The sequence below is a fragment of the Thermothelomyces thermophilus genome, chromosome 5 (assembly GCF_000226095.1).
Source record: "Thermothelomyces thermophilus ATCC 42464 chromosome 5, complete sequence".
Lineage (NCBI taxonomy): Eukaryota > Fungi > Ascomycota > Sordariomycetes > Sordariales > Chaetomiaceae > Thermothelomyces > Thermothelomyces thermophilus.
The window spans coordinates 1,247,084-1,270,307 of NC_016476.1; the positions used below are offsets into that span (position 1 = coordinate 1,247,084).

At 55.6% G+C, this 23,224-nt stretch overlaps 6 protein-coding genes across 6 annotated transcripts; 3 read left to right on the forward strand and 3 right to left on the reverse strand.

Annotated features, from left to right (window-relative positions):
- Nucleotides 1-204: 204 nt before the first annotated feature.
- On the reverse strand, nt 205-2,259 carry MYCTH_54010 (uncharacterized protein; the record flags this gene model as incomplete). The annotated part of the gene is made up of 5 exons (XM_003664922.1): nt 205-320; nt 399-945; nt 1,078-1,419; nt 1,522-1,932; nt 2,086-2,259. Coding segments are annotated over 5 exons (1,590 nt in total), but the record flags the coding sequence as incomplete, so codon positions are not given.
- Nucleotides 2,260-5,243: 2,984 nt separating this feature from the next.
- Nucleotides 5,244-6,812, forward strand: MYCTH_103620 (uncharacterized protein; the record flags this gene model as incomplete). Its single annotated transcript, XM_003664923.1, has 3 exons — nt 5,244-5,936; nt 6,051-6,200; nt 6,444-6,812. The coding sequence occupies 3 exons, from the start codon at nt 5,244-5,246 to the stop codon at nt 6,810-6,812; spliced, it is 1,212 nt and encodes a 403-aa protein (XP_003664971.1).
- Nucleotides 6,813-7,581: 769 nt separating this feature from the next.
- MYCTH_2308215 (uncharacterized protein) lies at nt 7,582-8,536 on the reverse strand. Its single transcript, XM_003664924.1, has 2 exons — nt 8,082-8,536; nt 7,582-8,005 (listed from the first exon to the last, which is right to left on the reverse strand). The coding sequence occupies exons 1-2, from the start codon at nt 8,276-8,278 to the stop codon at nt 7,705-7,707; spliced, it is 498 nt and encodes a 165-aa protein (XP_003664972.1). The 5' UTR covers nt 8,279-8,536; the 3' UTR covers nt 7,582-7,704.
- A 1,539-nt stretch (nt 8,537-10,075) lies between these two features.
- On the forward strand, nt 10,076-14,420 carry MYCTH_2135067 (uncharacterized protein). The gene is made up of 6 exons (XM_003664925.1): nt 10,076-10,353; nt 10,443-11,316; nt 11,375-12,395; nt 12,957-13,018; nt 13,095-13,962; nt 14,051-14,420. Exons 1-6 carry the CDS (start codon nt 10,162-10,164, stop codon nt 14,343-14,345), a joined length of 3,312 nt encoding a protein of 1,103 aa, XP_003664973.1. The 5' UTR covers nt 10,076-10,161; the 3' UTR covers nt 14,346-14,420.
- Nucleotides 14,421-15,547: 1,127 nt separating this feature from the next.
- Nucleotides 15,548-17,473, forward strand: MYCTH_2308224 (uncharacterized protein). Its single transcript, XM_003664926.1, has 2 exons — nt 15,548-15,801; nt 15,888-17,473. The coding sequence occupies exon 2, from the start codon at nt 15,937-15,939 to the stop codon at nt 17,326-17,328; it is 1,392 nt and encodes a 463-aa protein (XP_003664974.1). The 5' UTR covers nt 15,548-15,801; nt 15,888-15,936; the 3' UTR covers nt 17,329-17,473.
- Nucleotides 17,474-17,727: 254 nt separating this feature from the next.
- On the reverse strand, nt 17,728-20,011 carry MYCTH_2094933 (uncharacterized protein). Its single transcript, XM_003664927.1, has 4 exons — nt 19,811-20,011; nt 19,586-19,752; nt 19,207-19,528; nt 17,728-19,155 (listed from the first exon to the last, which is right to left on the reverse strand). Exons 1-4 carry the CDS (start codon nt 19,854-19,856, stop codon nt 18,017-18,019), a joined length of 1,674 nt encoding a protein of 557 aa, XP_003664975.1. The 5' UTR covers nt 19,857-20,011; the 3' UTR covers nt 17,728-18,016.
- Nucleotides 20,012-23,224: the final 3,213 nt, after the last annotated feature.

The window sequence follows — 23,224 nt, forward strand, 5'->3', positions numbered from 1 at the left end:
GGAGTGGCGGAGGGCGGACGACCCGCTGCCCAGCTCGGGATCCGACGGCGTCCGGCTGGCAAACGGCGAGCTCTTCATGATGGAGGGCAGCTGGCCCCCCACAGACGTCATGTCCGGGGATGACCTGGCGGTATCGGCGGGTAAATACGCCGCGGTCCTGTTTCCCGGGGTGGCAGCAGCACGCGGCCGCTCGCCCTCGAAGGCGAAGTTGGACTCGAGGAGCTTATCCATGCTGTGCCGCTTGATTACTAGGCTGATGAAGAAGGAGGCGATGGCTGCCCCGGTAATGGTCCAGTAGACGCCGTGAAAGCCCGCAAGATCTGAAACAATCGAGTCAGTGATTTAAAACACTCGTCCCTCCCCTGAGGTCTTCGGACAGGGGGTACATGGAGACTTACACGCTTGTATCGAGGCGATGCGCTTGGGGTCCTGCGGACCCATGCGTGCCAGCGTTTGGACAAAGGCCTCGGAATCATGTGCGATGCTCGCGGGCAGGCCGAGCTCTTTGAGCTTGTTGATCATGACGTTCTGGAACACGGTGCCTCCGACGGCCACGCCGATCGACATGCCCAGGGTGCGCATGAAGGCGTACATGGCGGCCGCGCGGCCGGCGTCCTCAACCCGGCTCACGGCCTGGATCCCGACATTGACGCTGGTGAGGAGCATGCCGTGGCCGATGCCGAAGATGGCGAGGATGACGGCCCAGACCGGCGTCTTGGTGTCGTCGTCGAGAAGCACGAGGAGGCCGCACCCGATGGCCGTGACCACCCAGCCGCTCCAGATGGCCCATCGGTAGCGCCCGGTCCGGGTCGTCAGCAGCGAGATGACGATGCTCCCCGGGAGAAGCAGGCAGGAAACCGGAAAGATGTCCAAGCCCGACTGGGTCGGGGCTTCAAACTTGACCGCGGCGAAATAGAATGGAATGTAGTAGAGCGCACAAAAGAGCTGGATCCAATCAATAATTAGTTTAGGCAAAAAAAATCAACGTCTCGTCAGCAGACGCTCTGACACATCACCGCCGCCGGGGGGGGGGGGGGGAGGGGGAGGGGGAGGGGGGGGATTTTCAGGCGGGCATACAATGAAGCCTTGAAATAAGGCGCAGGCATATGTGGCCAGCGCGGATGGCGTGTGGAAAAGGGAAGGGCGGAGGAACGGCTCCTGGGCCCCGTAGATCTCCCAGATGACAGCGATGGCGACGCCGGCGACGCCCGCCACAATGGGAGTGACGGACTGGACGCTCTTCCACTCGTACTGAATGCCGCCCCATGAGATGCCCACTAAGAAGCTGGTAAGACCGCCAATGAAGAAGAAGCCGCCAACCCAGTCGACGCGGCCGAGCTTCGAGCCCAGCGAGGTCTTGGCGGTGGTGAGTTTGACGTAGATGGGCACCAGGACGAGGCCTATGCCACAAAAGGGGAACTAATTAAGCAGCACGCGTAGGTCGGTCAGCAAGCAAAATAATTACATACAATAATTACATACCGGGCAGATAATAGATAAACCAACGCTATGAGCACCTACGTTGATGTAAAAGCACCAGGCCCAGATGGCATGCTCGACAAACAGACCCCCGATCAGGGGCCCGAGGACGCTGCCGAGGGCCCAGGCGGCGAGGACGAGGGAGAAGTACTTTGGCCTCTGGCGCAGGGGGACGATGTCGGCGAAGATGACCTGGCCCATGGTGATGATGCCGCCGCCGCCGATGCCCTGGATGGAACGGCCGACGAAGAAGACGGTGAAGTTCTTGGCCACGGGCGCGCAGAGGATCGTGCCCAGGGTGAAGAAACATATGGACGCGAAGAGCATCTCCTTGCGGCCAAAGATGTCCGAGAGGGCGGCGATGAACGGCTGGCACACGGCGCACGACAGCAGATACGAGGTGCCCGCCCAGAAGGCGTCGCTGGCGCTGCCCCCCAGGTCAACAGCAAGTGTCTAATAATCGGAACCCCCCCCCCCCAAAACGGTCAGCCTTTGACGTCCAGGTCGACGATGAATTTGATTGATGGGGGCCCCGGCTTGGGGCTAAGGTAGGAAGGTAGGGAAGGAAGGTAGGGAGGTAGGTCCCTCGGGCGCCTGGCAACTCACAGGTAGGACAGAGACGAGGATCGTGGCATCCAGGGCGACCATCAGGGAGATGATGGCGAGAGTGATCATGACGGCGTACTCCTTCTTCCCCGGCTTCCACTCGACCTCCTCGGGTAGCAGTCCCTGCTCCAAGTGAACACTGAGAGCGCTTGTCGAGCCTTCGACCCGCCCCATGACGGGATACACTTGGTGTGATGAGGCCATTTTTTTTGTTTTGTTTTGATTTTGGGCCGGACCCTTCGAGAGGTCTTGCGCTGTTTGTTTTCCGTCTGCCCCCCTCCCTTCCGAAGTCTGAGCGAATGACCAGAGCAAAGCAGAAGGACGACCGGGGATGAGCACAATACGACAGGATCAGCAGGACAGCAGGAAAGGGCCTGCGGTGGAAGGGGCGGCAACAACCAACGAACGATGGCGGAGACGGGGAAGACGGTATGACTCGATTCCGTCGTCGGCGGCGTGTCTTTGGGGGAAAGGAGTAGCAAGCGGAAGTCAACAAAGGGGCGGCGTCACGGTCTCTCCGAGCGCAAGTCAAGTCATCATGCTTATCATGGTCATACATATGTTCGAAGGGGCCTCAACGCATCCAAGACGGCCTCTCACGGCCTCTCACGGCTCTCGAACCACTCACTAGGCTCAGGTATGGGAGTATGGTCGGGGCGCAGTTCTCACTGGCCGAACAGAGGAGAGGACGTGGGGCCAGGCGCAAAGCCGGGAGGGTCCGTTCTGCATGTCTGCATTGCTGCGGCCCCCAACCCGCTTCTTTTGTTGGCTGTGCCGTCAAGGCTACACTCCATCTAAGCTCAGCTACAAGTACGAAGATGTGCTCTAATTATCTACTAAGCAGAGCCCGAGATCATACCACTCATTCCTGCCAAAAACGGGCATTCCGGCCGTGCTCGGAAAACTGCGGGCATCGAGACCACGAACACATCACATGTCTTTACGTGGTTCGTCGAGCACATCCATGATCACTAGGTAACTACAAGTCAGTCGAAAGGTATGTGCAGAGTATGTGTAGTGCGTAATTGGATGCACACTCGATTTCGAGTCTATAATTAGCTCCGTACCTGACTTACTTGTTTCCACAGCTACCAAATCGGGAGGGACACCACTCTGGGGAACCTTTCACAGACCCCTTCGCCGAGCACTCTTATTTTTTTTTTTTTGCCCGCTTGCAGCAGCCCTTCGAAGCGCTAAATGAGGTGACGATGTCATCCTGCGCGGTTACTGATCCACCGCGGAGAGATCGAGAGCTGGATCACCAACTGCCGGAGCACTGCCACGACTAGGGCAGTTTTGGATGAGGACTACCTAGCTGGTCAGTCGCGCCGCACAGGGCTGGTTGTGAAACACATAGTCATCTGAACTGCGCCCATCTGGTGCGTTTGGTGCGCCTGTTAATTTTGCAGTGGTGCTTGCTGCATGCGAGCATCGGCCTCGCCGCGACCGTGACCCCGTGCTGCATGCCTCTTTCCATCTGAAGAACAGACCGGCCTGCAGAGCGCATACCTACCTACCTTACATACTACTACGATATTGCACCTACCGTACGTATCCTTTTGCGACATAATTAACATGGAGGGCCACACACCCGTCAGCTTTACTTAGCTTGCCTACCTTATCTCTTACCCACCGCTTGACCACGGACAGCCCGAGCGCCCGCACCATCGGCACCGTAGTAGTAAGCGCCAGGTGCGAGTCCGATCCGCAGTAATACGTAAATACCTAAAGACCGGGTCACGAAGCGCGTGAGCCGAGGCAGATCTGCACTGCAACTTCGACGTCAGCAGCAGCAAGCTCTCCGGATTTATAGCCCCCACCTCTCAGGCATCTCATCTATTACTCTGTATGTATTTATGCAGCGCATGTGCCCAGAGCAATTAACTAAGTTCTAGACATGCAAGGACGGCATATCGTGTATGTAACTACAACAAATAATAATAAGTGGAGAGGCTCTGTAGGTAAACAGTTGGTACTTGGGTGCCTTGTCATTTTTTTGTTCCTCCCCTAGGGTCTGCCTCAATCATTTGATCTCTAGGGGCGTGCTCATCATGCGACAGCGTTTATTACTCACCTACCAAATGGGAACACTGTGTGAGAACTTTGCGTAACTCAGGGAGAAGGCCTCGTGAAAAGCAGATAAGCCACTTTTGTTCCTTCTTTTTTTCTTCTTTTTTTCCTTGTTTTTTTCCCCTTTTCTTATGCTGCCTAACCGTATCCTTGTTGCTCCCGCCTCCACGCTCGCATTGTCACTGCTTCGCCTATATTTACCTTACCCAGCGACCACAGCCAACAGCAACATTAGGCGATTAAACAACTCTGTTTGGTTTGATCGTATCCATCGTCGCTTTTCCGGCCTCTAAATGCACCTACTATTAACAATGCGGGTATGGAGTACAGTACAGTACATAGGCAATTACATCCAACCCATGGCAGACAAAGTACCTGTTCGTTCCCTCCCACCTCCTACCAAAGCTTCCGCAGGCCATTTGCATGCGGCCCGGCGGGTGTGGCTGGCCGGCATTGGACTGCGCCATCCCGGGACCGCTTTGCTGAATCTCATGAGCTTCCACCGCACAGCTAATCAATCAGTCGCTCTGTCCGATGGAGGGAAACCCCCCTCCCCCCCGACTTCGCTGTTGGCCCGAAAGCTTGGGCTGAAGGGCCAGGAAAGAGCCCCATCGCAAGTGGTCGCCCTGCTCGGGCCCTAACAGCCAACAGAATCTCTTTCAAGGGGTAGAGAGTGGTGTGGTCATGGTAGCCAAGGTGACAATAATAGACATCGGAAGGTACACTCACGGATGGCCGGATAGGTGTGAACATTTGCTTTTGCTTATTTGCTTCCAACCTAGTTAATTCTGTGAAAGCTCAACGAATCATACGAAGTTTCCCGGTGCTCCCCCCCCTCCCCCCAACCGGACCTAGCAACATTTCATCTTGTTATTCATATTCACAGCCCAAACGAACAGGGACGTCGACACAATAAGCCGGAAAGGAGAAACGTAAAGAATTATAACATCAACAGAACAAGTCATCATCTCTGAGACGCTGATCGGTACCGCTTAACGGCGCTGTTGCGCAGTACATTCATTCTCCCGGACTTAATTAGTCTTTGTCGCTGATTGCTGGTCGTCGCCTCATACAAATAAACATCCAGAATGGGGAAAGAACCCTCGGGCTTCACCATCCCGGGCTTCATATGCCTGGCGCCTTCGATCTACGTGCAAGATGCGCGACTGACCGGGGACGGTTACTCCGCCGGCGGCGGCGGCGGCGGCGGCGAGGCGATGTTCTCTGGCTCCTCCTTTTGTCTCCCCCTGGGCCCGGCCGCGCAACCGAGCAGCCGGAGGCCCGACACTGCTCCGCCCGACCTCATCGTCATCACCTCCTGGACGGGCGCGGCGGCCAAGCACGTCGCCAAGTACACGTCCGCCTACAACGCACTCTACCCGGGCGTGCCCATCCTGCTCATCACCACCGCCGTCTCGGACCTGGTGCTGCGCTCCACCAAACAGAAGCTCAAAGCGCTGGCCCCGGCCGTCGCCTACCTGCTCTCCGAGGAACCCGCCGCCGGCGCCCCCTACCCGGCTCGCACGGCCTCCTCCTCCTCCTCCTCCTCCTCCCCTTTCTCGTCGGCCTTCCCGTCCCAGCCGTACCATTACGTGACCGGCCATCCTTACCAACCACCACCAGCACCCCTCCAAGTCACCACCGTCAGCGCCAACACCACCAGCCCGACGAGACCCCGCTTCTCCTCCCTCCTCCTGCACGCCTTCTCCGAGGGGGGCGCGCACAAGGCCGTCCTGCTGGCGCGCGCGTACCTCTCGACAGCCACAGCCGCCGCCGCAGAAGTTGCGGCAGCAAGAGCAGGAGCAGCAGCAGCAGCGGGGGCACCACCGCGTAACAACAATATTAATAAGAAACAGAGGAAGAAGAAGAAGAAGAAGAAGAATCATGGTCGTAAGCTGCCCGTGCACGCGCTGATCCTGGACTCGACGCCGGGGACATCAGCATCGCTGACGCGGCTGGCCAACGGCGTCGCGCGCGCCCTGCCCCCGGGGACGCCCCGGCTCGTGGCGCGCGGGGTCGCCGCCGGTCTGGTGGGCGTGTCGGCGGTGCTGAGGCGCCGTCGTCGTGATCGCGGCAGCGGTCGCGGCGGCTCCTCATCCTCATCCTCCGAGGACGGGGACGGGGACGGGAGCAGGGGGGGGAAGAAGAAGAGCAACGACCACCGCCAACAACAACACCACCACGACCACGACCACGACCATGACCTGATCGCCGAGACGCGCCGGGCGCTCAACGATCCCGCGCTGTGGGACCTGCACCGCATCGCGCGCGCGTACCTGTTCGGCGAGGCGGACGAGGTCGTCTGGTGGCGGGACGTCCACCGGCACGCCGTCGAGAGCGCAGCGGCGAGACCTGCTTCTTCTTCGTCTTCTTCTTTTTCCGTTGATGCTGCTGCTGCTGCTGGGCTAGAGGAGGAGGAGAAGGGGGGTGGTGGTGGTCCTGGGGTGGGAAGCCTGGTGGTCCGGTTCAAGCGGACCGGGCACTGCGCGCATGCAAAGGGCGCGGTGAACGGGGCGGTCTACTGGACCGCCGTGCGCAGGACGTGGGAGATGCGGGTGGACGGGGGGATGGGGTTGAGGATGGGGTTGGGGAGGAGGCTGAGCCTGGATTCTCTGTGTCTGCAGGAGGAGGAGGATGATGAGGGGTTGCAATTGTGAGTGAGGAGGGTCAAGTTTTCGACGTAACCAAGTCGCGGGTTGCCGGCTGGCTGTACAGCTTTTTTTGCCTGTCACAGCGTATGTATGCTGGGGAAAGGGGGTCAAAACATGCTGCAGAAAAAGGTCCCGGCGACAGCAAGGCGGCATGTGTTATACATACGTACCACAGCGCTTGCGTGGTTATATCATGGGGACATGTTACTTACTGTACATAAAAACAGAAGCTTGGATGCTTTCTCTTGACCCGCGGCTATTGGCTGATAATGCCGTCATCATCGCAAAATACAACAATGTCCCTCTGTTATCTCTTCTTCGACATGTCTGAGACGTCATGACGACTGCAGCTCACATATGGGGATCCAGTTTGCAACCAGTGCAGGGGCGAGCTGTGTTTTCACGGGGCTGGTTCGGCCCGTTCTCTTCAGCCGGAAATCGCCGGTCGGTTCCCTGGGGGAACCACAGGGGTGTTCGGGGTGCCATGGGATTGAAACACAGAGCGCTTTGCCGGCTGTTCAGCTTCGCCTGTTTCGCCTACCGTACAGGACCTGGTCGCCGAAGTCTGCCGGTCTCAGGTCGTCATAGAACCAAACAAGACCCAGCTTGTTTCTTCTCACAACATTCGCTTCATCCATACAGCCACAGCTGACTCTTCATCACCATAGAAATCCCTCGGCTTCCGTCATTCTCATCTCGTGCACGGGATTCATTCATAACTCATGCCCTCCCATCGTCGCTCATTCCGTTAAATGACTCGATCCTCTGCGCTGAGAAGCGCCGCAGCCTAGCCGGAGTGGCCGGCTCCACGGCTTCAGCTGGCCACCTTTTCCCTGGTAGGCCATGCGGCAACGTCGCTTTCTAGGAATAACTCCATCAACCCGACCTGAAGGATGGCTCATTGTCGTTCGAACTGGTTCTGGCGCCCGTTGAGATGTCCCGGGGATGGGTACTTTGGTTCGCTGCCAACCTGCAGGGGATCGCGAGATCGCCTCCCGTACCCGGCGGGCGACTCGCTCTGGGAGCTGCTGAACCCGTCGTCCGGGCGCGGGCGCGACTTCTTTCCACCTCCCGGCAGCTCGTCTAGCCCGTAGTCTGCGTTGTGGAATCGGTCCTCCAAGTCCTCATGCCGCTCCCGCCTTCTCCCTCGGAAGTGGAAGAACAGCAAGACCGACACGGTAACGAGAACGATTAGCCCGCTGTGCAAACAACAGCGTTAGTCCCAATCGCAAAACCCATGTGCAACAGAGGCGGGATGTCACAGGCCAGACTCACGCCAGGACGCCGACGACGATCCAGGTCGCCTTGGACGACACCCAGGGCTTCTTGCATCGATCAATCCCTCCCTCTGGGTGGCAGTCTTCTTCGCGTCGGACCAGCATATTGACGACCGCGCGCCTGATGGAGGTCGAGAAGAACGTCCCGGCTGGTGTGACGGTGGTGCCAATTCGCGGCCTCGCTGCCCCTTCCATTGCCTCAATTCCTGTGTCGTGACCAATCTGCAATGCTCAGGGATGTTGTCCTCGCGCGAAGCGATCCAGGCGCTTCGTGTGTCCGTTCCCCCCGCAAGTAACCCCCTCTGACCATGTGTTTGCTGCGTCGTCGCCGTGCTTGCTTTCGACCCCTCGAGGCCGAACCCGTCGTTTGCCGGTGGTCTTGCTGGGGCCACAGCAAACTTATCACCGCCGGAGGTGAGGCGCCAACCCACGAAATTCGCGACGCAACCGAGGGGTCGGGCGGGTGAGACAGTGCAAGGCAGTGGTCGCAGGGATGACGGCGCCTGAAATCCCGCGTTCCTAGGAGGATTGGCATGCAAGCGTAACAAGCGCAAGTGGGTGGCAATTGAACCTGCTGTGCTTCAACGCGGGCCTGAGTCGCGTGCGCGTTCGCTGTTGGGAAAAATAAGGGTTCTTCAGCGCAGCAGGCAAAAGGGAAAGACCGCTGGAGAGAGGGAGGATTTGTGAGGCGGGACAAAGTCCGTGGCCAGATTACGAGTATAATAAAAACCTCCTGGAATCACAGACACGCAGCTGACGTACGGGGATCCCATCTTCCTTCTTGCTCCATCCTATGACTGAGTAGTGTATGTGTAGAAGAAGGTCCCACCTACAACCAGGGTTTCCAACGGCCCCGCTGTATCAAGGGACATTTGCATCTCGGCCAGCCAACCGCGTGCCAGAATTGCTGCTCTGTGGATTGGCCCGCTCTTCATTTCGAGACAAGGCGACCCCAGCACGCCCAGCCTCAAAGCCGTCGCCTCCTTCACTGATTGGGGGTCGCGTTTTCGGTTTCCTGTTTCCCGTCACACACACTGTACACAGTAGGCAGTGCCGACTCTGAATCTCGTTGCAAAAAAAAAAAAAAAAAAAAAAGTTCTGCATTACAGAGTACTGTACTCCGTATGTACATACGTTCGGTCATGGGTTCTTTCGTGGCACGGTAATCCGTATAAAGTATCAAAGTTGAACACCATTTCGTGTACGGAGTACGCGAACCAACTTCGTATTACTGGCGACTACGCTTGGTGTCTCTGGAGGTCGCCATTCTGCGCCTTTGCTTTTAAGGTTGTGTGGAAATTGGATGCTTGCGTGCGATCCCTTATGCCGCTGTGTTATACCTGCTCTACCTACGTCATCCGCTCTCCCCACGCTTCCATTTACAATGCGTCTAACAAGGGACATTAGCAACAGATCGGGTCCTCATCAGTGATATAAAGGCTTAAAAAAGTCAGTTTTAAGAAAGCCGGAGGTTAAAACGCCCTCGATATATTCTTACATTCCATGTATGTACATACACGCGGATGCAAGACTGGCGGGCTGCTCCTGTTGACCTCTAATTTTACTCCTGCCTAGTGTAAGGTGACACCGCCCGCGGGATCGCGGAGTGAGGTTGCACGCGGCGATGCTGCACACTCGAAACCTGTATGTACAATACTAGCAACAGATTTCTGGCCAGACGGATGATATCAAGTCCTTCTGCTTCTGAAAGCTTGGAATTGAACCCAGATTTTCCAGAGTGTGCAACAATTTGTGGTGAAGCTATCCTATCCGTACTTGTAGAGTCCATACTGTAGGAGATCCGATGTTCGCGGGAGATGGTCCGTGCATCGCCGAGCACAGCCAAGCCAATTTTGGACCCGTGTTTTCCCATTTCCCGCGTAAAGTTCGAGGCCATCATCTGATCCATCGTTTCATTGGCCGTTTGCTTGGAGCTTCCGAACGGCTGATCGCCTCTGTCCAAAAATTCGGCGCGCGAGATTATTATCAACACCCGGACAGCCTCTTTTCTCTACCCCCCGCCAACCAACTTCCTCACGCCGTGCCGTCGTGAAAGTCTTGGGCAGCAGACCGCCATCATGTCAGTCAATCCGGGGACGCTCCGAGGCGCTCCGGGCCGCGGTCAGGGGCGCGGCACCATTCCCTTCGCCAGCAGCCCGGCAGGTCAGTCGGCAATCCCACGACCCGTCCACGACGGGCCGTCGGCGGCCAGCGAAGCCGGCGGTTCTACGGTCAGCGCCAGCCGCCAGAAGCAGTCCAAGAGAGATGAGGTGCGTTGCCTTCACGATTGCGCCCTATTATTGCCTTTTTGTTTCTCTTTCCATCCTGGAACTCGAGTTTCCTGACTTTGGCGGTCTAGGCTATCCGCCGCAAGATGGAGAACGACCTCTCCAAGAAGAAGCACCTGACGACCCGCGCCCGGCAATCCCGCAAGGCTCCCCCGGGAACGGTCCTCGCCCTCAGGCCGAGCCAGGCTCTGCAGATCAAGCCCCAAACCACCGTCGCCGAAGCGGCCCAGCTCATGGCTGCGAAGCGCGAAGACTGCGTGCTGGTCACCGATGAGGACGACCGCATTGCCGGCATCTTCACCGCCAAGGACCTCGCCTTCCGCGTGGTTGGCGCCGGCCTCAAGCCCACCAACGTCACCATCGCCGAGATCATGACCAAGAACCCGCTGTGTGCCAGGACGGACACCAGCGCCACCGACGCCCTCGACCTCATGGTCCGGAAAGGCTTCCGCCACCTGCCCGTCATGGACGAGAATCAGGATATCTCAGGTGTGCTCGACATCACCAAGTGCTTCTACGACGCCATGGAGAAGCTGGAGCGTGCTTATGCCTCCTCGAGGCGCCTCTACGACGCCCTCGAAGGCGTGCAGTCGGAGCTCGGAACCAGCCAGCCGCAGCAGATCATCCAGTACGTCGAGGCTCTGCGGTCCAAGATGTCAGGGCCGACCCTGGAGTCCGTCCTCAACGGCCTGCCGCCGACCACGGTGACCGTCCGGACGTCAGTCAAGGAGGCGGCTCAGTTGATGAAGGAGAACCATACCACCGCCGTTCTGGTGACTGACCAGGGGGCAATTACCGGCATCTTCACGAGCAAGGATGTCGTCCTGCGCGTGATTGCTCCCGGTCTCGATCCCGCGACCTGCAGCGTGGTCCGCGTTATGACCCCGCATCCTGATTTCGCGCCCATGGATATGAGCATCCAAGCCGCCTTGCGCAAGATGCATGGTACGTCGTAAAACTTATTTTACGTTGGGGCAAGCAGCAATCTTCTGACCGAGTCCAGATGGCCACTACCTCAACCTCCCCGTGATGAACGACAGCGGCGAGATTGTGGGCATGGTCGACGTCCTGAAGCTCACCTACGCCACTCTCGAGCAGATCAACACCATGAACACGACCGACAACGAAGGGCCCGCGTGGAACAAATTCTGGCTGTCCCTCGATCACGAGACCGAGTCGATGGTCTCGGGCGACGGCTCGCACCACCACACGAACACGAACGCTCGGTCTCTGATGTCTCCGGACATGACGCGCAGCGAGCGCCACGTCACCGATAGCGTCGCGCCGGGCGACTCCGCGAGCCACGCCGGACTCGAATCACCGCGCCACAGCGCCGTGGGGGCCGGCACGCCCGAGCTCCCGCCGAGCGAGGTTCCCTTCCCCTTCAAGTTCAAGGCGCCCAGCGGCCGCGTGCATCGCCTGCAGGTGATCGCCGCCCACGGCATGGCCGAGTTCGTCGCCAACGTGACCGCCAAGCTCGGCTCCGAGGTCGATGCCATCGGCGGCGCCCCCGTCGTCGAGGACGGCAAGCTGTCGGGCGGCTACGCCCTCAGCTACCTCGACGACGAGGGCGACTCGGTCTCCATCACCACCGACCAGGACCTGCTCGAGGCCATCGTGCTCGCGCGCCACGGCCGCCGCGACAAGGTCGACCTCTTCGTGCACGACCCCAAGGAGCCGCCCATCGCTCCGGCTCCGGCCCCGGTTCCCGCCCCGGCTGCCGCGGAGCCGGCGGTGCTCTCTACCCCGCCCGCGTCGTCGGTCGTGCGCGAGCGCGGGAAGGGCGCGCTGGACGCGGAGGATGATAGCGAGGACGACGGCGACGTCTCGGAGGACGAGGACGCGCCCGTCCGCCGGGGCAGGCACGCCCGCACGCGGACTGCCCAGCAACTCCACCACCACCACCACCAGCAGGCCGAGCAGGTCATTGCCGGCGTGCCGAACGAGCTGCTGCTGCCGGGGGCGATTGCCATGCTGGCGGTGGTGATTGCCGGCGTGTTCACGATTTCGAGGTTGTCTAGCCGGTAGATGCTAGTAGCGGTTACACCTAAACAACAGAGGCTGCCAGGGTGGTGTGATGGGTGCAGCGGGGGGGAGGAGGCGAAGAGGGAAGGAGTTACATCTGTTTTTACTGCACTCGTAGGGCCGATACTTTTTGGCCCTTCTAGTTTTCAGCTTTTTGGCTTGCGTAGTAGGCGGGGCGTAGACCGGTTGTAGACTTGATGTATTAAGCCGTTCATTGACTTTACTCTCTGACTCCGTAGATCATCTAATACGCTTTGGCCTTTCTTTACCTTGCTTTGGGGGGAGGTTGTAGTGTCATGGAACTCACAGCCGAACGTAGAGGATAAGACGTGGGACGGAGGGCTTGGATATAAAAAACGAAGTCCGCACGGCGCAATCCGTAGTTGGTTTTTTTGGGTGCCGTACGGATACGGAGTACTGAAATCGACTGAACCCGGAGAGAGAACCCAAGAGGGGCAGTGGGTCAGTTTCCAAGTGCACATCCCCAGAGTGCAGGGGTCTGTCGCACGGACCGCTGCAATCGAACAAACACGGAGAAAAGTTGCGCGGCCGATCTCCAGAGAGCGCCGCCCGGCAAATGACTTCAGCATCAACATATCCGCCATGATCCTGAGGAATTTCGGTGTGCGGCACGGTAATTAGAAAGATATATGTCCTACTCCGTGGTTAGATACGCCAGCTGATTTCAATTCGTCCAGGCCGCCGGGTTTTAGCTGCACCAATCTCCCGATCATGCCTTCGATCTTTGTCGAGCTCCGCGTCGAGGCCGGCGAACGCCCCGACGACGTTCGCTGAGCCGGCCCAGAAGACCCAGACCCAGGACCCGGCTCCCGCAGCACAACAAACGACAACCCAAGCATATGCTGCCGCCCAGGCTGCCGCTCGGCAGGCCGAGCTCGCACAGATCCCGGTCAATTACGCCGAGTACATGCACCAGCGCGAGCACACCCGGGACATCGGCTCGCGCGTCGAGTCGCGCTACCATCCGGACCAGATGCTGCTGGACCCGCCGCACGACGCGACGCTCGAGATGCTCATGGCCGCCCAGGTGCACATGGGCCACCACGTGTCGCAGTGGAACCCGGCCAACCAGCGGTACATCTACGGCGAGCGCGCCGGCATCCACATCATCAGCCTCGAGACGACCGCTACCCACCTGCGCCGCGCCGCCCGAGTCGTCGAGGAGGTGGCCTACTGCGGTGGCCTGATCCTCTTCGTCGGCACCCGCAAGGGCCACATGCCCGCCGTCGTGCGCGCCGCCGAGCTGGCCAAGGGCTACCACCTGTTCCAGAAGTGGACGCCGGGCGCCATCACGAACCGGGACGTTATCCTGGCCAACGGCGCGCTCAAGATCGTCGACGAGCGGGACCGCGAGCTGCCCGGGTTCGAGACGCATCTCCGCGACCGCCGGCCGGTCCAGCCCGACCTGGTGGTGTGCCTGAACCCGCTCGAGAACTTTCCGCTGCTGCACGAGTGCGGGATCGCCAACATCCCGACCATTGGCATCATCGATACCGATGCCGATCCCACTTGGGTGACGTACCAGATTCCGGCCAACGATGACAGGTGAGTGGGGTGGCCTGCTGGTTGTGTCTTGAACAAGAAAAAAATAAAAAAAAAGTACTCGGGGTGGCTAATACACTGGATGATGCAGTTTGCGGTCTATTACCCTAATCGCCGGTGTTCTCGGCAGGGCCGGTGAGCGTGGGCAGCAGCGAAGGCTGGCAGATGCTCAGGAGGGTATCACGACTTGGAGGACGCCCCGCGACATTGCCCATTTCATCGATAAAGATGCCGAAAACAAGGCGAGAGAGGCCCTTGCTGCTGCAGAGTCTGCCGCGGCCGAGGGCGTCCTCGACGAGAAGCCGCTGACGAGGGAAGACTTCATGACGGATGAAGAGCTCCTGCGCGAGATGATGGACACGCCGGGGATAGCACCGCGGCCGTAAAGCAAAATTGCTTGATATGCCCTTGTAACATACCGCTATAGAAATCAATTATTGTACAATAACAAGTATTGCGTTAAAAGAGCCGTATCCATGGACTCCTCGATCCCTGCTCATCATTCCCATGCACAGTACGGAGTAGTTAACGGGCGATTTCCATACGCAGCACGGAGCACCTCCGTATTTCCGAGTACCTGTACGAAGTAGGTCCGTACTCCGGGACCTCCTGTCTGCTGACTCAGCAAACCCACAGAGCACCTCAATTTCCTGCCAATGTTCCCTTCCCGAGCACAAATCATCACCACGAACATTTCAGCACAGCAAACTCGTTAACCTTGTCAGTCACTGCACCCTAACAGGCACTCGCATCACGCCACCCTGGAGCTAATCTGATTGGTGTACCTGACCACGGAGCGCTCACTGGGCAGTCTACAGGCCTTTCCCTAGGCGGGCTCGACTTTGAAGGTCGCTTCTGTCTTGGTGACGCAAAACGTACTGCGTCGCGAGGTACTGCTCCTCCGATTTCTGGTCATTTCTGGGCTTGACGGCGCCTCAGACCAGGCGTTCCATAGAGATGCCATAGTGGGTACCGTAGCTAATTCCATGCAGCAGAAAGATTGTGATCTCTCGGGCGTCCTCGTTGATTCCTTCCTGAGCGCCAGACTGCATCGCATCCGCATCGGGGGAGGGTGGCACGCAGTTTGCTGTTGCGGATAATCCCGGAGCTTCTGTCTCAAAGATGCCGGCCATCCTTGACGATCCGGCAGCCCCGACCATTCACCGTGTCTCGGGGGATCCTCCGTTCCCGGACCCCACACATCCTGCCGTGCCGCCATCCATCTTGCCCCGCCAAGTGACGCTCCGCGATCGCCAGACGGTCGCGACGGTGGTGCCGTTCGCATCCCGCCATGAGGTTCCCGAGTCTCTACTCCGGTACCTCAGCGACCAGTTCAACAAGGAGATCGAGGGCGGCGACACCTATCCGATGATGGAACCCATGCCAGTCAACAAGTTTGCGGATTACTGGTTTCAGAACTTTGGCGGCATCATGCTGCTCGGCCACATCGAGAGCGCCGCCGAGGTCGTCGAGGGCAAGGACTGGTCCAAGGAGTGCCTCGGTACCTTCTACATCAAGCCCAACTACCCGGGCCGGAGCAGCCACATCTGCAACGCCGGTTTCATCGTCACCGATGCCTCCCGGAATCGCGGCGTGGGCCGCCTGATGGGCGAGACATACCTCGAGTGGGCCCCCAAGCTGGGGTACAAGTATTCCGTCTTCAACCTCGTCTACGAGACCAACGTGGCGTCGTGCAAGATCTGGGACGCGCTCGGCTTCAAGCGCATCGGACGCGTCAAGGGCGCCGGGAACCTCAAGAGCCACCCGGACCGGCTGGTGGACGCCATCATCTACGGACGCGACCTGGGCGACGCGGCAGGCGGCGCAGGCAACGAGGAACTTGTGAGTGAAGAGCGTTTCGACAAGATCAAGTTCTACCTCAAGTACGGCCGCTATCCCAACGGCGCTGACCGAGCCGAGAAAAGCAGGCTGCGGAGCGCAGCTACCCACTATAAGCTCCTGGATGGCGACGTCTTGATGCTCAAGGACAAGGAAGTCATATCGGACCCCCAGCGCCAGTACGAGATCGCGAGGAGCGTGCACAATCAGGCCCACGGCGGCATCAACAAGACGACGGCCACCATCGCCGAACGGTACCACTGGAGCCGCATCAAGGAGACGGTCTCGGATGTAATTAGGAACTGCTCAGAATGCAAAGATACAAACAAGACCTCGTCCTCCCAGAACCAACAGCCGTCGCCGGGCACCGGCGTCAACGGCCTGAAGCGACCAAACCCAAACGCTGCCTCTTCTGCCTCTGCCTGCAAGCGTGCCTCGCCCAGCCCTTCGGCACCCGGCGCCGGGCTAGACTTCGCCGCCGCCGCCGCCGGGGCACAGAGGCCGCCGCCAGTGGCGGATCCATCCCACATGTCGCCCTTCAACGTCCCCGCTCATCAGCAATATGCGGATCCCAGCGCCATTGCCATTTCCATCCTCCCTCCGCCAAGCCATCATCACCCTCTCCCGTCGCCTACCGACACCGCCATGACCGGCCACGATGTTATGAGCCGAGATACCCACGACCCAATGCTCCAGCAACTCCACCCACATCACCATCCACCGACCGCTCATCCAGTAACACTCCCACACACCATTCCCGTTCCCGACTACCAACCAATCGACCCGCAGATCATCGCCCAGTCATCGGCTAGCGCCGACCTACATCACCACAGCCACACTCACGAACACAGTCACCACCACTATTCCTTCTCCCAACCGTCTCCGCCGCCGTCGCACCACCAGCAGCACGACCATCCACACCACGACCCAGACACCGACGCCGACGCAGAGACCTTCCAGGCGCTGCTCAACGCCGCCGTCACAGACGACGACGAGGAGGAGGACGCCAACGGCAGCCAGCTCGCCGTCGGCGTGAGCAGCGCGTCACCAGGCATTCAACGGCACGATATCGGCGACGACAGGGAAAGAGGCAACATACCGTCCCCAGGCGGACCAGTCACCCACACTGCCAGCATGTCCGCTCATCATGATCACCAGCACCAGCACCAGCAGCACCAGCACCACCACCACCCACCACCACCACCACCAGAGCACACCACACCACAACCACGAGAAGGGACAAAAGCGGAGCAGGAAGAGGAGGACGAGGCCGTGGATCGGGATCTGGAGATGCTCATCGAGTCGCAGGAGGACGACGAGCCGCTACCTGCCGAGCACGAGGATCCCGAGCTGTCCGGTAAGGCGAGCGGGAGAGGGGACGCGTTACCACCCGTAGACGTGGAGATGGATATCGGGACCGGCGGGGATACCGGCGCTGCCGTTCCCGTTGCCGCGTCCCCCGGGAAGGTAGAAGACGTGGCGGGATCGTTAGCGGGCGGTCCTGCACAGGGGGTGGCTCGAAGAGGGTAAAAGAGTTTTTGCAACGGTCGAGCGTTGGATGAGAAGCCAGGGGTGGGTGGTTGGTTGGTTAGCTGTCGCTCTGCATTCTCGCTCATTGAGCCGGTTACACCAGGGGAGTAGAGGCTGCTGTTCTTTTGCTCGGGGGATACCTAATTGTTTGCGGTGCATCTTTCGGCAGGGTCATTTGCTAGAGTATAGGTTAATTGAATAATGGGACAAACATGACGCGACAGAGAAGGCATGGGTCTTAGACCTGGCAATGTACGTCCGTACACGGAGGACTTCCGTCGAATAATCCATGCTGCGTCAAGCCAATGAGCGAGACGAGGTACCTAGAGCTGCAGGGGGGGAAGCAGATATACACACATTCATGAACGGATATATACATGGACAAGCTCACGGCAATATCAGTCAGTGGAGGCTTTCATTATCTACATCAGCCCCGTGGATTGAAATTCCTTGTTCAGGTCCTCGATTACGTTTAGACAATGTCGACAGCCCGCTATTGTTGTGACGGTAATTCGGGCCTGGCACGCAGTGAGAATAGAAAGAGGCCGACTTTAGCCTCATGCGATGGCTCCCTGACACTAGCAGACTTCGCAGTTGATAGAATCACCGCAGATGGCCTAGAAAGTAACCAGTGGCATGCATTACCGACAATTGACAATTATTTTCTCTACCGTACCACTCTCTATGTCTACCTCCTAGGCATGCCACGACCGCGCCCACGCAGCGCCCGCTGGGCGGCTCCAGGAGGCAAAGGCTTGCTGGGGGCCTGCGGCTGCTGACTCTCTTCGTTGCGAATCGTCTCGTCAACACCCAGGATCAAGCACGCCGCCTCGGTGGCCGCCTGGAGGGCATTGATCTTGACCAGCGCCGGCTCCCATACAAAGCGCTCCATCATGTCGGCGACGCCTTCGTTCTGGAAGTCGACGCCCGCCCACGTGTTGCCCCTTCTATGCTCGACACGCAGCCTATTGAGAATGTCTGTCGCGTCAAAACCGGCATTGTCGCACAGCTGCCGCGGGATGATCTCGAGCGCCTTGGCGAAACTCTTGATGATGGCCTGCTGCTTGTTGCGCACATCCTGATCGGCGAACCGGTGCAAGTATGCAGACACTTCCATCTCGGTGGCGCCACCACCACCCACAATGGTCTTGTTGCGGATGGCGCGCTTAACGATCATGATGGCGTCGTGCAGCGACCGCTCGACCTCGGCGATGAACTGCTCAGCACCGCCGCGCAGCACGAGCGTGCACGTCTTAGCCTCGGGGCAGTCCTCGAAGAAGTTGAAACGCTCGCCGCCAATCTGCCGCTCTTCAAAGTGGCCGCAGGTGCCCAGGTGCTCCGGGCGGATATCGGAGCAAGTGCTCTGGATGGTGGCGCCCGTCGCCTGGACCACGCGCTCCATGTCCTCAGCCGAGACACGGCCGGCGCAGAAGATGTCGCGGTCGGCGAAGTACTGCGTCGCCAAGTCTCCAATGGGCAGCTTGGACAGTACCACCTTGGCGCCCGTCTTGTAAATGGCCTCGAGCTTCTTGTAGATGATTTGCCATTCGGCGTCAACGATGGCCTGGTACTCTGACACCTGTCCAACCCGGACCTCGGCGTTATCCTTCTCGGCCTTGAGCTCAAGCTCGACGTTGAGGCAGACGATCTTGGGCTTCGTAAACGACTTGGGCTGCTGCTCGAAACCGGCGTACGAAAAGGTCTTCTTGAAGGCCACACCGTTGACAAAGAGCGAGTCGGTAAGGGAGCCGCCGGGAATCTTCTTGACGCCTATCAATTTCTCGTTCAGGTCTTCTTGATCGAGGGACAGGACGGCGTCGACAACCACTGGCGACTGTTAGCTGCATTTCGACTAGTGTATTGGCAAAATAGGCTTACTCTTTGTGAAGAAATCGGTGTTGCGCTTGATGAGCTTGCTCGTCATGGCGGTACCGGCGAGCTTGCTGAGTGTGTCTCTCCTGTTCGCCTCATCTGTGCTGATTTGGATCTCCTTGATCTTGTTGACAGCCATCGTTAACGCTCTCCTCAAGCCCTTGATGATGATCTGCGAGCTGACGCCCGCTTCCACGTGCTCTTTAATCTCCTTCAAGATCTCGCCGGCCAAGACGACCACCGAAGTTGTCCCGTCGCCCACTTCCGCATCTTGCGACCGAGCAATGTCAACCAGAATCCGAGCTGCGGGGTGGACAATGTCCAGAAGCTTGTGTTGAGGTCAGCGCCTTAACAAGTGAAACCTGCGGGCGTCTCGCATCCGCACCTTCATGACGGTAGCTCCATCATTGGTGATGGTCTGCTTGCCGTTGGCATCCACCATTAATAAGTCGCCGCCATATGGACCCAGTGTTGACTTGATCGTAGCCTGTACGGCTAAGCAGGCGTTGATGTTCGAGATAATCTGGCCCTTGCCCTGTGAGGTGTCGGTGCCTACAAGCTCGAGTCGTCAGCGGGGCAGTTGTTTACCAGGGAAGGAGGGGTTACTGACCCTCTTTCAGGACGATAATCGTCGGTGTCTGGCCCCCGAACGACATCTTGAGGCGAGATGGGGGTTTGAAACGGTTCTGTAGTACGCAGCGAAGGTTCGGACGGGAATGCAAGCGAACAGAACGGTTGGCGGCGATGTGCTGGATTTCGGAGTGAGCTCTCTCGCCTTTGGGTCCCGCCGCTTCCCAAAAAAATATCGAAGCCTGTCGATTGCTGGACGGCCGAAGCTCGCGGCCTGCAGTTCGGAGCACAGACCATCGCAAGACGGGAGGCATCACGTGTACCGTCACCTGAGAAAGTGCAAGAGCGCTCTTCCACAAGACTTGGCCTCCCCAGACCCACTCCTAACCCTAACCCCAAGCCTTTAAAAGCATCGACGAGGAGCCCAGACTTGCAACAAACTGTTGTCGTCGATGGGTTGAGATTCTGTAAATCAGTGTCCGGAAAGCAATTTGCTTCCCTCGTTCAATATCATCTTCGTTGTATGTACCACAATCCCCCACACCGATCTTTTTGTGATCATATATCATATACGGATAGTGCCTTTCGTGAATTCCTAACCCGCGCATCAACAGGCTTGTAGTCAACTCATAAAATATGTCCACCATTCATTTTTCCCTAAAAATGGTCACGATAATTCTAATGTAAGTACATCATTGAATCTGAAGCAGTGAATCTATGACAACTTGTTTTCGACCGTTCGTAAATAATTAGTGGAGCGATTTATGTTTGATAAGGTTGCAATGAACATGTGAAAGAACAAACCGGGGATTCTGCAATCCAAGGGGCTATTTTAAAGCGAGGCGGAACCCTCACAGGCAGCAATGCTTCGCAAGAATAAGAAACCTGTGAACAGGTAATTACTATTGATGTCTACTCCAAAGAAGAGCGCGAGCAGAGAGTTTCTGAAACTCCAGATGCTTAGAAAGATGGATGCACTAAGCGCATTCAGCCTATGGGAACATTCTTCATGGCGGGTTGGCGGTTCCCTTTCAAATCTAAACTATTTGTTTTCGAGCATCCGGGCGCCTTCGAGTTTCCAATGAGACGGGGTGATCTTTGCACTACCGTCCCAGGTCGTGACTCGCTCACAGCCGTTATCTACGGATTGTGCTAACACTTCATGCTCAAAGGGCGGGGAAGAAGAGATTTGGGAAAGAGGACAGTGCCGAACGCAGTGATGAGCTTCCGGGAGCGTTGAAAGCAGTGTCTATAGTAGGAGGCTGTACGAAGGAAAGAGTACCTTATTAAAGCTATCTATAAAGGAAACAAAACGAGTGGTATTTATAGATAAAGGGACTAGCCAATGCGTTAAACAGCCTTATACAGCTGTAGTAAACGTGTGGCTAATATGTTTAGAAGCTCTATAGCTTCTGATATACCCCCTAGTTAAATGTAGTAGTCGTTTAACTATGCTTTATAATGATACTATTCTTAGTATTATATCCTTTGTTACTCTTACCTTGATGGCTCCTTTAGGGGCCTACCTTCTATATTTGGAAGTCTAAAAGAGTTAAGTATAGTAGAGCGATTTCTTTAAAGCTATAGATTAAATATAGCTATTATAACTATAGGAGTAATAGTATTACTAGTTTTAATTATAGTAATAATAGGATAATACCTCTTATACTTGAATTAATAGATAACTTGTTAGGTATGCCTATTACGAACATTATAACTATTAGTAGGTCGACTCTTACTCTTATAATACCTCGAAAGTATAAACGTACTAAAGCTTCTAGTCTATAAGTGTTTCTATTGTCTCTATTTAATTAATTTCATTACTAGTTTTATAGTTTTCTAGCACTTTACTAGTTATATTAAGTTCATTCGGGCTAACTAAATATAGTGACATTATAACTAGTAAGCTTTATAAGGTACCCTATAGAATATATATATAGTCGGCTCTAGTAAGACGTTCTTTTAGCAAATATTATAATCATTTTAATACTAGCTCCTACTATTACTATTATACCTATAGTTCCTATAAGTATAAGGAGATATATACTAATCGCCCATATATCCAATAGCTCTTATAATACTTATACTAATCATGACGGTAGTCCTACTTCTTATATTAGGTTAGTAAAGGATTTGACAAAGGCTTTACTAGATAGAGCTAAGGCTTCTATAAGTCTCTAGATCCTAAACCTCTACCCTTAATATATAGGCAAATCGCTAATAGTTATATATAGGATCTTAAGAAGTTATATACAGTTCCTTAGAGTGACCTAAAATACGCCGGTATAGACGATACAAAGGAGTATAAGCTTGATAAGGCTAAACTCGCGCGTTTTATAAAGATCGCCTGCTCTATATATAATATCTTCTACTAGTTAGGTAAGATCAAGGAGGCTTATAATACTCGTATTAGCACGTCTAATAATGCGTTAGGCGCTACGTCGTTACCTGGCTAGGATAAAGGCAAGGGCAAGGCTATTGATCCTAGTAACGCTAAATAGTAGTAGATAGGGAGTATAGGGCAGTATTTTATTTAGCAAATTTAACTTATTTTCTACCCCTTAGTTATATAAGCCTATAATTAATATTTCAAAGATTAAGGAGAGCCTTTTAATGCTTAAAGGCTTATTAGCTAAGTTACTTAATAAGTCTATCTACTAGTATTTAACTAATTAGTAGATATATAGCTTTAAATGTTCCTTTCGCTACTTCCTAGTATAACTATATATTATAGATATCTATATATTATAGGTAAGTATTAATACGTTTGTTCTTAGCTATTACTAGTTAAATAGTTTGCTAATTATTATAATAAATGTTCTAAGGTTCTCTAAGCTTAAGATCGATGTCCGTAAATAGCCTTTTAAGTGCTATAGCCTCTCTTACTATAAGAAAGAGCGTTAGAAGTTTTACTTTAGTGCTTAACGTTATAATAGTATCCTAGTGTAATGCCTTTCACGTAATAGGACCTCTAAATAAGAAGAGGATATATCTCTATAATAAATACTACGTATCTAGATTATCTATATACGAAGTGTCTCTAGTGATTATAAGCATTAGACTTTCTATTACTTGCTTACCTCTATACTAGATTAATAGGTAAGAGCTCCTAAATAGATATCTTACTACTTGTTATACCTCTAATAAGTAGTCTAGTCTTAGGTTAGTCAGGTATTAAGAGAGTATTAAATAGGTATATATAACATCTAGATATAGTATAATTATATAGTATAGAATTAATCTGACAAGCTCCTAATACTCTTTAATCTACGTACTAGTAACGCTCCCTTTAAACTTTTTAAATTCTTTATAGCTTAAGGGAGTTAGCTTATATATACTAGATATATCTAGCCTATATCTTCCTATTACGTTTCTAATATATTAGTTATGGATTAACTATATCTTATATATAGGTTAGTCTTAAATTACCTTAATGCTAAGGAACTAACCGATA